At 46.3% G+C, this 17,277-nt stretch overlaps 1 protein-coding gene across 2 annotated transcripts in view; it reads left to right on the top strand.

Moving 5' to 3' along the window:
- The window catches only part of SETD5 (SET domain containing 5), a 64,776-nt gene extending 47,584 nt beyond the window's left edge, over window positions 1-17,192 (top strand). For both annotated transcript variants that reach the window (XM_067003443.1, XM_048070673.2), the window contains 8 exons: window positions 420-549; window positions 1,752-2,005; window positions 4,482-4,538; window positions 6,051-6,518; window positions 8,077-8,363; window positions 11,345-11,478; window positions 14,655-14,728; window positions 14,918-17,192. In XM_067003443.1, coding sequence (XP_066859544.1) covers window positions 420-549; window positions 1,752-2,005; window positions 4,482-4,538; window positions 6,051-6,518; window positions 8,077-8,363; window positions 11,345-11,478; window positions 14,655-14,728; window positions 14,918-15,517 — 2,004 coding nt within the window. In that variant the 3' untranslated portion in view covers window positions 15,518-17,192. The remainder of the gene's footprint in view (window positions 1-419; window positions 550-1,751; window positions 2,006-4,481; window positions 4,539-6,050; window positions 6,519-8,076; window positions 8,364-11,344; window positions 11,479-14,654; window positions 14,729-14,917) is intronic.
- The last annotated feature ends 85 nt before the right edge of the window (window positions 17,193-17,277 follow it).

Here is a 17,277-nt window from a genome sequence, read left to right as displayed (position 1 = left end):
GGGGGCAGTGTGTTCATGCTCCTGAGCAGAAAACGTTGTGAAAATTGAGGTTTTAAGATAGTTCATCATACTTAGCTCTTTTTTTCTTTTAATTAAGCTTTCTTTTGATAGTTCTTAGCTGCCAGATTTTCTTATCTATTTATAATTTGCTTTTAAACTTTTTATTATTGCTGAAGACTGATGCCTAGAATACATCTCATCAAGAGCACATAGTCAGACCCGTCACAGTAGCTGTTAGATTCAGCGCTAACAGCTGTGTGCTAACAGGTTCCTGTCTGAGTGAGTGTGAAGGAGGTAACACCAGTGTTCTGAGCAGTCTGCCACGCTGCACAGAAACGTGGGAGTTGGAGTGCATCCTGCAGGATTACACAGAAAGTACTGGAGGGGTTGCACGTTTATGTAGTCTCGTTCTGTTTCAGCGCTGGATCAAACAAGCCCTGGAAGAGGGGATGACTCAGACCTCACCAGCTCCACAAGAGAACAGAACCCAATGTCTATACCAAAGTAACGAGAACAACAGTTCTTCCAGCATCTGCAAAGATGACACAGGTAAGTACTCAGAACCATCAGGGTAGCGTGGGCGCTTGTGTGAAATTGGGGAAGCTGCTCAATAACAAAGGCAGCTATACAGGATGACATCTTAATGTGTGCTGCTGCTTGATGGCACATCTTTCTGGCAGGTGAGAATGTTACTTTGCCATTCATTCACATTTCTGCAGACCCGTTCTAGCTTGTGCATCATGTGTTAAATTTCTCAGTATTTTCTTATGAAACGGCAATTGCTTTATCTTGCATCATTAACCCCAGTGCTGTGTGATCATTTGTGCTGTGGGGCGGGGGAAGTACAATATCATCTCTTTTCAGCAGGATGCTGTTAGATGGACAACTAAGTATCTGCTGACTGTAGAAGGATGTAGCAAAGTCTCACGGGTATATATGTAATAGCAAAACGAGTAAGTCTCAAAGATGGAAAAGCTAAAATCTGTGTGGAAAGGAGCAGAATGGTTAACTGTTTTGTCTGAATCTTTCTACAGAGAAAGAGGTTGAGGATCTGCCCAGCCAGGGATCAGTTTTCAAAGAATGACAGGGAGCTAAACAATTTACAGATGGTAATAAAGAATCAATTATTGAAAAGTTATATTAATAAGAAATGATCAGAGTGCCAGAACAAATAAATGCACATCCCTGAGCAAGACCTGAAGAAGCAAACAACTGAACTGCAGGATTTGCTGAAGATTTTTTTGTTGTTATTAACCAGACATCAAAACTATTTTACTTTGAATAGAGATAGGCATGATGGAGAGGGATTAATCCTTTGCGGGAGTGAAATGTGTTTGGGCTGTATTGATGTTGTATATAAGGAACTAGTTAGGTTCAGGTAATAAACACAGCTGTCTGTGGTGTGTTCACAGCAGTGGTAGGGTGACATTTCCTTCTGACTCCCCTGTACTACATACCTTCCTGGCTCCCTTCCCCCTAGCTCCCTCTTGTGATTACTTTCTACTAGTTGAAATATTTCCTTTCCTTGTTCGCTATATGTTGCAGGTTACGTATAGTTCTGTTAGAGGTATCTACACCTGTCTCAAGGCTGGTATAGAAGTACCTTGGAGGTGCTTCATTTTTAGAAATCTTTCATAGCCATGTTGTGGATTCATGGGCTCCATTTGGGATGGTAGTAGTGACGAGGAGATGGCTTATGAGTTGCAGTTGTTAATGGTGTAACTTTATCCTCGGTTCAATTTGCTTTTCAGACCTATTGAGTCCCCTGAAGAAATGGAAGTCACGCTACTTGATGGAGCAGAATGTTAAGAAGTTGCTGAGGCCTCTGTCTCCTGTCACCCCCCCACCTCCCATCTCTTCAGTTCCTGGCTCAGTGAGCCCACAGCTGGCTACACCCTGCTCGTCTGTGCCGGGAGAGGAGGAGAGTCGCAATGGTTATGGCATGATGTTCTCACCAATTCCTTCTCTGGCTGCTAGTCGCTGCAATACTCCACTACAGTTTGAGGTAAATCTGACTGGAGACTGGGGGTGCAAAAAAGGGAAGAACTTAGAGCATATGCCCCAGAGATTGCAGTAGGCACACCTTCCTTTCTGAGAACGTGGCTGTTTTCCTGAGCAGCGGCAGAGTTGCAGACTCGAGAGCGCTGCTGCCTTTCTCCTCTACTCCACTTTTGGCCATACCAAATCTCTTCCTCCATTAAATATCAAACCTTGCTGCAACCCAGCCTCCCCTCGCTTCATCAATAACATCAGTTTGGTTCTTTTCTTCATTTCTACAGCTCCCAAATTTTGTAGGCTCTTCAGTGTTCTTTAGTCTTCTTCCTCACTTCAGCTCTCTGTGCCAATGTGGTTCCCAGTCCTCCATGCCTGTTCCAAAGAGGGTAACAGTGCTCCAGTTCTCACAGGCTGTCTGACATCCTCAGCTCCTCTTCCAGCAATCCCAAGTATGGTAGAAATATTTTGTCAGCTTTCACTGTGTTCTTTGGTTTTCCTTTCCCTTTATGGTGTAGCAAGGATGCACCTTACGCCTTTGATTTCATGACGGCTTCCTTTTGCAAAAAATTGCAGAAGTAAAGAAGTTTAGGTGGATTTCTTTGCTCTAAACTCTGTGGGAGAGTTTTCCACATCTGTTCAGCCTAGGACCTTCCACTTGTATTTTGTGCTGCATCTCTGTATGTGAATAGGGATCATACTGTTTGTACGTCCAGTTTCTGGTAATGCCTGTTTTCGTTTAAAAAATGGAACTCTTCAGGTCTGTTGCTCACATTCTGCCATTTAAAAGTATTAAAAGTAATTTTGTGCAGCGACAGACTGCTTCATACTGGAGACTGTTTTGCTGGATTCCCTCCTCTGTTTTGCAACAGAGCAAACAGTCCTTTGTGGTATTTTTAGCTTAGTGTGCTTTTGATTATTTTCTTTGAGAACCCTTTTTTGAAAGTTGTCTGACAGGCAGATCTTTGGAGGTCAGCAGGGAAGACTGTGGAGTATTGAGGAGAGAGATGAAAGGCTGTTTGAGGCACAGAGCTTGATTGTAAAACGATCCTTACTTCTGCTGTGGTTGAGCTGGCATTTCAGCGCAGTGTTGCCTTGTATCTCCGCAGTTTAGTCACTGTTTTCCTGCCCCACCTTAAGGTGTTAGTTGCCGTGTGGGAAGCCTGTATTTCACTTGGCACCTGTATGCTTGCCCCATTTACCTTTTTTGCCCTTCTTTCTAGGAAAAGTGTCTAACAGCTTGGTAGACCATAGGCAACTTTGTTCAAACTGTTGTATTTCTCTAAACGCAGCTCATTCCTCACATCTCTGCTTTAATGCCATGTCTATTCCATTTGGTTATTGATTCTAACTTGAGAGAGTGCAATCTCACTAGGTATAAAGGTTTATACGCTACAGCTGTGGCACTGTGGGAGGAAAACACTGGGAGGGAGAGATTGTTTTATTTGTTCACGAGCCTCCTCAAATGAGTGGAAGATGATCCACCACTGGCTGGCTGAGGAATATATTTTTTAAAGCTGTCTTTTAAGATATTTCATTCTTGATTCATTTCCTGACTTCTTTCTGAAGAACTTGTATCATAAGCTTCTGAAGTTGATCAGGCTTTTGCAAACTGAATTTTTTCAGACTTAATTTTCAGACTTTCTAGATAGAAAATACTCATAGGAGACAGGAAGCAGAGTAGAACTTTTTCTTTGGTGTTTGTCAGAAGCTTTGTGAGCTAAGAAGTTTCTGAGCAGCCTTGGTTTTCTGAGTTTCTGCTTTGCAGAGGGCAATGACTCCTTCCATATTTCTCTGACAGCAACATACATCTCAGAAACCTTCCCTTCTGATTTTATTTTAGGCCTGGTCAGTAACACAGAATGGAGGGTGGTTGGGAAGGAGGCCTTAAGAATGCCATCACATTTGCATGAGCTGTCTTCCACTGATGGGTGCTCAGATGCTATGTTACGGCATACAATTAAGCTGTCCCTTCATACCTGTTCTCCTGACCTTTGCTGGAGAGGTAGCCCAAGTGGACTGAAGGAGCTATTTTTTTGCTTTCTACTGGTATAATGTCCATGAAAGTTAACTGTAGTGTTCGGGAGATCTTAGTGGCCTTTTATTTGGGCAAAACCAGGCTTTCTGTCTCTTCTGTGTCCTCAGACTGAACACCATAAATATCTTTCTCTGCATTTCACAGTGCAAGTTCTATATATGACAGCAGCAGAGATATAAAGAATGAGATGGCTTCTTTTCTTAACATTTATGTGCTCTGTTGTGGGTACTAAGTTGCAGCATGAAACGCTGTAGCCTAGCCCTGCCTTTGTGCTTCCAGGAAGCTTTAGAAACCACTGAACCCACAGTTGCCATCTAAGTTTGGGCCAGTTCCTGGTACAGTCTTTGTTTAGAATAGCCATCGCTAACCTCTATGCTCGTTTTTAATTTATTTTACTTTGCGTCTTGACTTTTTAACTAGATGAATAACAAGATGCTTTTCCCTCCTCTAGAACGTATCCTCCCCTGAGAGTTCCCCTGCGCATAGACCTGAATCCATGTCACCCGAGGTAGGTATCACACCGTCTCAATTGCATTTGGGGCCAAGAGCCTGTGTGCTTGTGTGTTGTATTTGAGGCTGCAGTGGGAGAGGAGGGAGAAGAAGTGCAGAGGCTGGTGGGAATGAGGGTGGAGCATTCCTCACGATAAGGCAGAAGAGGTTTTTCAGGGTTATCGCAAGATAGTGAGCAAAGTAAAATAAATTAATTGAAGATTGGAATTTATTATACATTTATTGACACTGATGGAAAGCAGGCAATGTACAGACCTGACATGCCTCAGCTCCTGAAGTGAAGGCAAGGGGTATGGAGACCCGGGAAATAGCAATCAACATCAGCCCCAGCCCAGCAGACAAGTGCTGTGTGGTATTTACTAAGTAGCAGCAAAATGACTACTGGGAAAGAAATGGGAAAGCATTCACTGGTAATTTAGACTAGCTTGTAAGGGCACAGCAGGGCACCTGACCTGCTCTTTTCAGTCTTGATTTATGTCCTGTTCACTTGCGGTCTTAAATGGTGAAGAGATGCAAGAAAGTAGTACTTTATTTAGCTGCTGGCCTGTTGTAAAGCATGAGCTGAAGTACCTTTCTCAGAGACTGTTTTGCAGTAGAAAATCTGCATTCATCTCTAATGTGGCAGATTACTTGGAGCTGTAATACAGCAGAGGAAAAATGTTTCAGCTGCTGCAGTAGGGCATATCTGGTGCCTGGTGCTGCTGTGTTTTTCCCTAAGCACTGAAGTCCTGCAAAGAGGATGAAATTGTGTCAGTTTTGCTCATTGTCTGAGTTCCTGACACATTAGCATGGTGAAGGAGAGCATTATGCCTTTGCCTGGAAGGTTTTTTGGCACTTAGAGTAGAAAAATGGGTATACCATTGTATCAGTGCCTAGTGTTCCAGAAACTGTGGCAGTGCAAAGATGATGCCGTTATGATTTTGTCAGAGAATGTAAAATGTAGAAATGCAGTATAAATTAAATGAATGGAGTGTTGTTAGAGATTGCTGAAACTGACAGTAAGTGAAAACAAGTGGGTTGGAGGTCCTGGGCATCATACCGTTGTTACAAAGTCAGTGGTGGTTGACTTGGGACAGTCCCGAACTTGGCTAATAAAACAGCAAATGGCCAGCTGTTCAAATCTCTGCTGCTTTCTCCCCTTAATGAACCTAGCTAGCACTAGCTGTTAACATCAACTTGGGACGTTTGGGGCACTTTAAGATGCTGTTTTCTTCTTCACTGACTGCCTGGGGATAGTGCTGAGCCTTGTTCTCCCGCTGCAGTGAGACCTCTAAAGGGGGAAAGAGCATCTTGTACTGGACAGCTGAACTGGATTACTGCTTAGTCCTAGTTGTTCCCTTCTATAAAGAACAGAACAGTGCAGGAAAGGACCAAAGGGGTGATAAGAGAGGAACTAGAAAACAGTGAGCTAGCGCTGTACAGAATGTTTTCTGACATTTCTCTCCCCATCCTTGCCTGACCCTTTTCCTGACTTCCCACCCCCATCCTATATCCTCCCTGGATTTTCTAGCTCTGCCTCCGATCTGACGTGGATTCGAAGGGTGGGTACCTGGATTCCAGTGCAAACACCTGCCCGGAACGGCCATCGCTGCTCAGCTTCGGATCCTCCGATCTGGCTCCACAACCCTCCGTAAACTCTACTTCAGAGATGAACTTCCCGGGGAAAAGCGGGGAAGCACAGATGCTGCTACGAAGCTCTGATCAGGCTTTTCGGACAGAGTTTAATTTAATGTATGCCTTCTCCCCATTGAACGCTATGCCACGTGTGGATGGTTTGTTGCGGGGATCTGCTCCTTTGGGAGACAGGAAGCCAATGAATTCAGAAGCGGGATGCTGCAGCTCTCCTGCCGAAGGATATTTCAGCAGACACGAGTCAGGACTGCTTAAAGAGACGGTGCATGGATCCATGTCTCCCTGTGGCGAGAGGGCTTGTGAAGGCGTCCGGTCTGCTCCCCAGAATCCTCCACAGAGGAAGAAGGCAAGTATTCTCGTAAAGGAAATCCTAAGGCTGCAGGAACCTGAGCGGGAACGGTCTGCACCATGGGAAAGACTTGAAGGGAGAATAAAGAAAACGGAATGTCACTAAAATGCAGCCTTGGCGAGTAATCTAGGCATTCAGTGCCGAGATGAAAGCAAGGTAAAGTTGTTAAAAGAAAGGGAGCTACCACTTAGGCAAGATTTTGATGTGAGAACTGGGGATGGAGGGGGAGATCACAATGCAAATAGCTCTTCTCAGAGGCCCGATGTTTCAAAAGAAAATGTGAGTTGTTTACTGGAAAGACTTACTAATAAGGAAACATCGCAACATTCTCAGAAAAGTAGATGAATGTTGTTAGGTAAATTTTAGCACTTTGAAAATGGAATGTTGTTTAATAGAAGGTAAATAAGTATTTGTCGCTAGTAGTAGGCTGATGACCCTCACAGGACTAGAACTGACAGTCAGGCATTGCTGTGATAAAACCAGGTGCTGATGGGACAAAAACATGCACTTGTGTCGATGTGTATCAGTGCCTTACCTGTGCTTAGGTATTTTTTCTGGCAAGTGTGGTAACCTGGATCAGTTGTGTATGTGGCCAGCTGGATGGAAGGCTTTGTTTGTGGCAGTTTTTTGGTTACACTTACCTTAAAAACTTTGTGTGTTAAGTTACCTTTGGAAATAGCCTGTTCAGCATTTTAGCCTCATAAGGCCTTGAATACAGATACTGAATCCTAGCTGATAAATTCTTCAGCAGAGCTGCCTTCTGTGAATCTTTCATGAGGGGCTGAGCCTCATGATAGCACTAAGGGAAGGCAGGCGGAAAGGTAAGTGTTCAGCTGGAAATACTTGTGTACTTTTGATCCCAGTATCTCTGTGTTATGAGACAGCATCACTTGGGACATTTTAGTCTCTGTCTTTGACAAATCTGGGACTGGCTTGTACAAAATAGACTCCTCTGCTAGACCTGGTTTTCTGAGGCTATAATGCTGGAAGTCTGCAGTGCTGGCTGCTGAACCACCATAGCATGAGCCTGCTCTGAGCAGGCTGAAATTCAGTGCCAGGCTTTACCAGGTTTTAGGATTAGTGTGGCTGAGCTGGCAGAGATGAACAGGACTCTCTGAAGATCTGTTTTGTGACAGTTTTTGAGATGTACAGATATTGATCTACATTGTATAATGTCACAAACCGTGGAGAGAGTGAACCAAAGGGTGTTGAGAGGAGGAAGGTATAGAGGCTTGATGCTTGACTGTGCAAGCATATGCTGTAGTAGTGGGAAATTTCAGTTTCAGGGAATTTTCACTAGATGTATATTCCTGCTGAAGAGGTCATAAAGAGGGAAATGTGAGTAAGCCTGGCAGTTGATGAGTGGTCCAGATTTGCACCACTTAGCTCTTCTTCTGAGTGCCTGCAGTCTGAGGAAGATTTATAATCCCAATGTACCTTTTAAGATTTTACCTGCAAACTCAGAGAAATGATCTTAAAAACGGTGCGTGGGCATGTTCTTCCCCCTAACCCAGTCCCCTGCTTTCCCTGACTCATCGCTGCGTTTTTCCCTCAGGTATCCCTACTAGAATACCGCAAGAGGAAACAGGAAGCCAAGGAGGGAGGCGAATCAGTGCGATGCACAGGGACTCCTACCCGGCAGGGCAGCAGCAGCTCTGGGACTGACACAGATGTCAGCAGCCTGCCGGGCTCTGTAGTACGAACCCCGTCCTCTCCACAAAGTGGCTTCTCCCCTTCTCATCCCTCCCTGCCTCATGTAGAGGACGTCAGCCCACCAGACTCAAGGGGGGCTAGTTCCTCAACATCACTCAGCAAATCCCAGGAGAACATCAGCAGTAGGTGGTGAGTGTTATCCCTCCGAGCAAGCCTGAGATTGCTCCTCAGAAATGAACCAAACTCTCAGGGGGGAGGGGGCGTTTCCATTACAATAATTGCAGCTGGATGGATTCTGTTGGGTGTCTTGGCGTTATTCTCTTTTGTAATTGCTAAACAGCTGCGGAGAATACTTGCAGTCTTCTCAGCCTGCCCTTTAGTTCTTAGTTTAGATATCAAAAATCTCCCCGAGAGATGAAGTCTCTCCTCCAGTGGTTTCCTTTTAAGGGCACAGTTTTGAATTCTCTCCTGCAATGAGAATTTAATCCACGTCTAGTTTAAAGGGTGTTCGGTTGCTGAATTTCCACTGTTTAGACGTGTGTGATATGAAGTTTAACTTCTGAGTAGGAAAGCTGAAGGAGCCCTCTGTAACTTTGCACGTGAGAAGCAGGGACAGTGAAACTACCCCAGCTTTCCAGTCCCTCGCACAAATAGCTGTGAAAAGCAGTTACCAGCCTGAAGTTCGTGACTTGCCAAAAGCATGGAAAAATCACTTTCACCGAGTTACCACGTGAAGGTTTGATAAGGGGAAATGCTAGTCTTCAAAAACGAACCTGATAGTAATGTCTGGTCCCAAAATGAAGCACTGCAGCCCTGAAATGCAGAGTGCTGAGTTGTGGTCTGTACCCAGTGAGGGTAAGGACGTTCTGCTGACTGGAGCTGTGTAGTACGGTGGCTTTGCTGCCTTTTGTATTCACGTTCTGCTTGTGGAGGCTACATGCACAAAGGCATACCCTTCGTAACGCTGACCTTCCACGTGTGCAGCTGTGTCACTGTTGATGCGATGGCAGGTGAATGGCAAGGGAAGAGATGCTGAGCAATGCCAAGGGTGTGAGGTTTACGTTGACAGTGCCTGAAAACATTTTTGGGGTGAATTTATAAGAGTAATAAGATGTGCTTTCTTCCCTTTCCCATCCTCCCCCACTGCAAATATCACCAGTCTTCAAGTTGAAAATCTATAAGAAATCATTTGTCTTGTACCTCCTGACAGCAGTGCCTGCCAGCTGACCTGCCAGCTGCTGAGCCTGGCCACAGCTGAGGCAGTCAGCTGGTGATTGGGTTTTAATCCGTTTTATCCAAGTCTTGTTATCGCTTGCCCGTCTCCTCCTGTGCCACTTTTGCCTGCAAAAAGGGTGAAAGAAAAACCTAGCTGAATGAAAAACCCTACTTGGGGGTGAGGGGACTGGTAAACTTGATCCAGTGTGATGTTTTATATTGTTAGCTTCATCTGCTGCTCCTCAGCAGATGCTCTGGCTTCAGTTTATCACGTGGTTTCAACAGTAAATGTTGTGTGGGATTAAAGATGATATTGGTACAGGGCACAATGTAAAAGTTGAAACCATGCTGATAGGGTTAAGCAGCTTTTGCTGCCTTTTTTATTCCTGTTCTGTCTTTTAATGGACAAGGCTAACAACCTCTCAGCCCCCTTCCTCTTCAAAAAATATCTATACATATATATTAGAAACTGCATGTTACAGAGTTAAAGTTGAGAACCAACTTCATCTTTAACTCTGAGTGCTTACGTCTCTGATACGTTTTCAGACATTCACAGTAATATAATACTAGGGACAGAAGAAAATGGTGGGATCTAAAATTACGTGCCTTAATTTTCAGTTGTCCAGATTTTTGCTGAATTCTACAATATTTGCCAGTAGCTTTCATTTAAAAAAAAATAAGTTTCTGTCTCTTTCAGTTGCCAAGATACAGCCATCACAATGTAAACAGATGTGCTGCTGCCCAGTAAACCCAGCCTTGCAGAAAACTGTCTCCAGCAAAACAATAGCAGCAACGAAGGTGTGAATTCACCCCCTCACCCCATTCACCTCCATGAGGTGTGAACTGTGGCCCCTTCTCCCTTCTGCTTCAGTGAGGGGTGAACTTCAATGTCTGGGCTGTTTATTTAAAAATTAAAAAAAAAAAAAAAGGGCTAATGTAAAGCACAGTTTTTAATATCTTTAAAAAGAAAAGCAAATACAGAAGTCAGTTAACACAGTGTTAGGCTGCATATTTGCATGGTATGCAGTGTGTTTAATGTTTTATTTGAATATTTAAATTTGGGCATTTTTAGGGCGCACTTTTTTTGGTTTCTGGGGTAAGACATTCTGAATCCTTAATGAGAGTGCTACTGTTTTCCACGTTAAAACACGTACTTCTAAAGAGCTTTGGATGGTCCAGTGCATGGTAGGGGTCCAGGGTGTGTCGGTGGCTCTCCTTTTCTTCTACAGATTGGCTTTAGCAAAGCCACGTCACCTCTGTTTTTCAGCCTCAGAGTAGATGCTTGTTTTAAATAAAGGAATAAGATCTAGCACTGATCTTGAGAGTTTTTACATTACAAAATAAATGGGACAAAGTAGCATTAATGTGCAAAATGGCCACGCTAGCTCTGCTCCAGGAACGTTGCATTACATGACTGTACTATCTTGACACCGTATTACCACAGGGTACTGGTTTTGCTTCTCTTTAGTTTGAATGCAAATAGTCTGTGCAAAATAACTGCATCTGATTTTAAGCCAGTAACAGGATTTTCCAAATGCTGTTGAATCTTGAAACACCTTTCTGGGGGAAAGTGTCCCGTAATCAGGTGATCTACTGAGCTGAATGTTTATAGCATCTTTCTGCCAAAAGATCTTGTTTTTCTCAGGGCAGTGCTCTCATGGTCGCCAGTGACGGACAGTCTAAAATCCCACAGGAGGTTATTTATGATGGAATAGTGCAGAATTTTATTCCTCGTCTGTCTAGAGAGCTGGTGTTCTCTGATCCCTCTGTTCTGTGGCAGGGGTTTGCATTTGCAATAACTTCATACCAGTGAATTTAAGCAGAAACCTTTGAGACTTCAAAGACAAACCCATCTTGTAATTATACCAAGGACGCCACAGCCCCCTTGTGCGTTGGTCACGTTGCTCTCAGCTGTGTAACAGCAATCCTCAGCTGTTCCTGGGTTTTTGTTGCAGGATGGTCCCAACGTCAGTGGAGAGGCTTCGGGAGGGCCGAGGCATACTTGAGAAGGTGCTGCGGAGTGGTGCGAAGGTGTCCCAGAGAACAGAATCCTCACCCACCTGTGACGGTGTCATTGAGAGAGATGCAGGTAGGAAGATGACGTTTCTGAAAACTTGGTGGTAAATGATGGGCTCAAATAGCTTTGCAAACTCACCTATGAACTTAGTTGTACCTTCATCTCTGTCATCATCAATGCCTTATAAAAGCCTTCTGCAAACCGTACTTTATTGGTATTCAGGTAATATTGCCTGAGCCTTTATCCCTCTCCCATTAGACCTGGAAGACTTCTGGGCTTATCCAGAGTTTGGATTCGAGATCACCTGCGTTTTGGCTCTGGCAGGGATGAGAACTCTGCCCTCGGATAGACGGGTTAACCAAGCATTGCCTCAGTTGCTTCTGTATGCTGGGGATGAAGGTGCTTTCGTTTAATAATTCTAGTTGGCTGAACATCCAGATAAATGTGTTACTCTTGCTAAAACGCAGGCGTAGGCTTTAGGCACTGCTAAGAACTGACGTAGCTTCCAAGCCTTACCTCATCTCTGTTTGAAGTTGCTTGATTCCTCGAGTTATGGTATTTGTCAGTTTTGTGAAACAGACCTACTTACTGAGATGAACTCAGTTCTTGTTGATGTTCCTTCTGTGAGTAATAGATTGTCCTCACTGAGTAGCATGCAGGGTCAGGGAGTGCTTGTGACTTGAGCTGAACTTACACCACTCCTTTATCCAGCTGTGGTGTAAAGATCAGCTGTGACTTCTCTAAGATGGACAGGTCACTTCTTGCCTCATTTCTTAGCTGTGATATGGAGTTATTTTTCTTTCATTTACTTTGCAAGGGATGAAGGGCAGGCAAAATCCAGACTGTTCCAGCAGGCCTGCACACTGTAATCTGCAGGGATCTTGTTCTTCGGTCTCACACGAGTTAGATTAGAGTTTGACTTTAACCTACGTGGATCCATTCTTCCTCCTGGTTACATAAAACCGATTCCACTCCAGATAGTCGAAACTCAATGCCCTGGCTGATGGAAACTTTTGTCTCTTTCATCCTAGCGCAGCAAAATATTTTTTCTTCTTTTGCATACTGTGGCAATTTCTTCAGTAGCTTGTTTAGATTCTGTGAGCATTCTTCCCTCCCCCAGTTGCTGGACTGCTGCTTAGTGAAACAAAGCGAGTGACTGAATCCCTGCCACTCCTGGTATCACCTGTAGGAGTTGTGAAGATACACGTTTGCTTGATGCTGTAATGGATAGTAAAATACTGAGAGAAAAAAATCTGGGTGATTTCTGGTGATTTCCTTATGGAGCACATGGGAATGAAACTGAGTTTTTGTGCATGCCACACTTCAGAGAATCGCAGCTGCTGTAGGTTAAAGCTGTCATGTCATAAATGGCTTAGGTTGGCACAGGCCAGTACTGGGAAGAAAAGAAGCAATTCTCACTTCCGCTTTGTCCTCCCTTGTGTAGGTATTAAGATATGAGAGAGGGAAATGTTGGCTTTGTCTTCTTAAGATTTACATAAAGCAAATTCAGGAAGGTTATAGTTTATTCACACTTTGTAATTTAGCATCTTTAGATGGGCTTTAAATTTTCAAAGATTTTTCTGTGAATAGACACTGCCAGTAATGTCTGCAGCACTGTTGATGTGCCTGGCCTTTTAAGAAACAGTTTATTCCAGAAATCTTTAGGTTTCTCCTGCTTCTCATTCTCAACTTCTGATCTCCTGGATTGAGCAGTTAGTCTCTTCTGTGCATGACTGCTTCCAAAACATGCCCTAAACTGCAAGTTTTGCCTTTCTGCACTGCAGTACTCAGAATGCCACTCACAGCAAACAGCTCCTTGGTGCTTTGGATGTAGTTTCAGAGAATGGAAGGTGGCACAGGACACATGCTGGAAGCTTCGTGTACCAGTCTCTGTGCAGGTCCTGTGCCCTGAGAAAGAAGATGTCTGAGCCTCAGTAGCAGACAAGACAACTCCATCCAGATTCCTGTTTAGTTAAGCCAGCGACTGTGATGCAGCACAGAGAGGACAACCACAGCAAAGCCACGGGCGCTGCTGACACTGCTGCTCAGGCCGGTGCATCTGGTACAGAGCCAGGCTTGTCTGGCAGAAGTACAGAGCAGACCAAGGCAGCGTGTCCTGTTTCAGGACCGAGACATCTGTCATGTAAATTTGATGCTAATACCAGTGCTATCTCACCAAGGCATTTCAAACACTGCTGCTGAGAATCCCTGAGATGCTGCAAATAAACAACTCGGTCTCATCAGATGGCAACATCGTAAATCCGATGTGAAATCTCCCAGTGCCACCAGTTTCCCTCCCTCCTAAAGAGAGCATGCTCACAGGCTGAACCCTGTGGTTACAGTAGCGGTAACAGAAAAACACAGAGGGCAGAGTGACTGGGTCACTTGGAGTAAGTACTTCTTGTCTCCCTCAGTACAGGTTCAATTATTTGGTGGGGAAAAAAAGACACCTGCCTATCCTGTGAGATTGGGGTGATGGAAAGGCTTGTTCCACTAAAAAAAGCTTACTCTTTTTTCTCTTTCATGTAGCTAAGGTGCACCAGCGTGTACTGTGCTGCTGTTACCCCTCACAAGTCATAGCTTTTTATACCATCCGGTCTTTTTCTGAAACAGGCATTCCTGAGGTCTAAGAGTAAGTCATTTTGTAGCAGCTCAATTGAGTTGTAAAGCAAAATCCCCAAAATGGCAGTGGGGGTGCCGTCAGCCTTGGCAGCATGGGACTCCAGTGGCCTTTGAGGACAGCCTGCAGCAGGATCCTACCGACAACCCATCTAAGAATCAGTTTTAATTCCCCAGCTGTAACTGGCAGCCAGTTGGGATTCCTCTGACCAAAGCTGAGCAGAGAATTGCTGAGTCCTTAGAAACTGTCTTCTGCCTCCCGTATCCCTGTGGAAAGCCCAGGCTGTCCGTATTCCCAAGCAGTCCGTATGCAGTCACCAGGGGCTGCCCTTCAGATAGGCTGGTCCAAAGCGAGTGAGGTTTCTGCTAAACCAGGGAGACTTGGTGTAAGGGAAGCAGCAGTTCCTAACGTGCAGGGCTGCTGTATGCATGTGAAGGTTTTCCAGTTGCCTTCTGTTGGGGTCCTTCAGCTTCCAGAAGGCTGCTGACTGGAGAAGCCACTCCTGTCTCGGCTGTAGCTGGAGGCAGAACAAGACAGCTGCGGTGTGCAGGTGTCACTTGAGAGGGAACTGCCGTGACCTCAGTCCAGGGGATGAAGTTTAACATCTTGACTGTGCTGTACATTGCAGACACAGCAGAAGGAGACACTCCAGAAGCCCACAAAGGACCAGCAGTTTACAGTCCTTCGCGATACAGCTACCAGGTAAATTGTCATCTGTTACCTGCCCGTTCTGGAGTAAAGCTTCAGACAGCACTGGGGGGGAAACTGGGTTTAGCTGGAAACTATTCCCAGTCCTGCTACGCTAAGCAGCAGGAGCACAATGAGGTAGGAGGTGCAGAAGTTGGTCTTCTTGACGTGTCTTTTCTTTTTTCCCCCCGCTACCTTGCCCAGCTCCTGCAGTCCGACAGCCCCCAGGCCGAATCGCAGACCCTTCTCCAGCAGAGTTCCTCCCCGTACAGAGGACACCTTACTCCTTCTCCCGGCTACAGCTACCGAGCAGCAGCACAGAGGACAGGACACAGCCTCTCTCACGGTTCCTCAGAAACGTCCCTCTCCTCTTCCTCGTACTCCAGCCCTGCCCACTCGGTCTCCACAGACTCCTCTGCCCTGTTTGCGGGGAACTCGGTGTATTACAGCAGCCAGCAGCACTCTGGCAGTGCCAGCGGCAGCCTCCTGAAGAAGAGCTGCCCTGCTGCTGCCAGCCCAGCACAGCCGACGGCTGTGGACTCTCTTTCCTCCGAGCCTGGCTCCCAGCCCTGCACAGGAGCGTCGGGCTCCACCTCCGTTCCCCAAAGTGCTCGGTCACTACAGTCAGACTTGCGGACTATCAGTCTACCGAATTCGGGGCAGTCTGTTCTCTACCAGGGTTCCCGGGGGGGAGTGATTTCCAATGCACAACACTACCCGCACCGAGGGGGAAGCAGTGTCCATCAGTACAGACTTCAGCAGCTTCAAGGTTCTGGAGTAAAGACTCAAACAGGACTTTCCTAGGGCTGCCTGGACTCCAGGAGGACAAAACTGCCCATAGCTCCTTCCAGTCACCGCTGGAAGTGGCTCCTGGGCCGGTGTTGGGAGCTTGCACCTGATGCTGGGCTGCCAGGGGTCAGAGGCTGAGGTCTGAAACGCACGGGTGAGATTTGTGAGCAGTATTGGCCTCTGGTCTCGTAGGAGAAAGCAAATTTCTCTGAGGCAGAGACTGTAGCAAAGCTGTTCCCTAATGCGTGGGTACATTGAAGAGAAGAGAGGAGAAAAAAAATGAAAAAAAAAAAAAAAAGAAAATGGTTCAAGTGCAATGACTGTGGTGCAGCCTCTGTCTCTTGTCCGTGCCCATGGCCATAGTCACTCATGCAGTACGGACATCTTTTTTATACGAAAGCGGTTTAAAGAAAACATTGGGGAAGTTTAACTCCAATCCCAAAGCTCTCTTTGTAGGTCAGGTTCTCGGTGCGTTCTGGGGAGGGCTTTAACCCGTTACGATCATTCCAGTCACAAGCAGATGAGCGCACGCCGCTGCCCTTGGGCCTGGGTGACGACTGCCACGGCCGGAGCGTTTTCCAGGACAACGGCGTCTCCGCAAATGTGAACAAGCACGGGGGGGGGGTTGGAGTGCGTGTGCCTGTCGCTGCAGAGGATCTGGGGTGCACCGTGGCGCGCTGCTCCGGCGGGGCGCCGTCAGCGCGCCGGTCACGGGTGTGTGAACGGGAGCGGTGCCGGGGGTGCTGCCGCACGCCGCCGCGCCCAGGGCTCTGCCCGCACGCCCCGGTAAGCACGGCGATGCTGCGGCGTGCCCGAGGCTGGCTGAGGAGCGAGCGGCTGTCCGGAGGGGCTGCAGGAAGGTGGCGGGGGTGGGTCCGGGTTGTGGCGGGGCTGGGGGACCCTGCTCCGTGCCGAGCCGGGCGCGCGCGGGATTTCCTTCCCGCTGAGCGTGGCGGCAGAGCCAGCCCAAACACAGTGCGCTGTCTGTTCAATTCCATAAGATTGCCAGCTTCTTTCTCACTTGTTTACTGTAATATCGGGCGTGTTTTTATTTATCTAATTTTATATTCAGTTATAACCATAGTAGGTTAGCTAATATACGACAGGTGTCATCCCTGGTGCTGCAGTGGAACTTCTCCTTTCTCTTGGATAACATAATGCTGTGAGTCTGTCTCCCCTGTCTTTTCAGATGCACAGTCTTCTTCCTTTTTTTTAGGACTGTTACAGGTTTCTCTAATTCACAATTGAAATCAGGTGTTTGTTCAACCTAGGGGAGACTTTTAAAATATTGAATCAAAGAGTTAACTTTCTCACACTGTCTGGCTGTGAGCGTGTTGGGATGGAACTTGTCACCCCACGGTTGGGTGTCTGTATACTGTATAAAATAGGTGTAAACTTCGCTCAGCTTAGCCCTGGGTGTGCAGCCTCCCCTTTCATGCTATGAGCAGCATGGGGCAGGCGGGCTCTGCCCTGCCGGGTGGCAGGAGGGGGCCGGGGGGGCCCTGCGCAGAGGCGCCAGCACCTCCGGACGCAGCGGGGGGCAGGAGGGAGGGACCCTGGAAAGCTCTTGGAAAGGTGGGGGCTGTAGCTTCTTACTCTAGTGGAGTTTTTACACCATGCTGTAACATTTGAACTTTCACAAGAGATGTAATAATTTTGATAATAAAAATACTTAACTTGAAAACCAGTATTTTGGAAATCCCCGGCTTTCTTACGGCCTTGAACGCTGTTGCCTGGGTCGTGGGGTGGGGTGGGCGCGTTGGTCTCTTCCCTGC

This window comes from Anser cygnoides, chromosome 10 (genome assembly GCF_040182565.1).
Source record: "Anser cygnoides isolate HZ-2024a breed goose chromosome 10, Taihu_goose_T2T_genome, whole genome shotgun sequence".
Taxonomy (NCBI): domain Eukaryota; kingdom Metazoa; phylum Chordata; class Aves; order Anseriformes; family Anatidae; genus Anser; species Anser cygnoides.
This window is presented reverse-complemented; position numbering and strand designations above follow the sequence as displayed.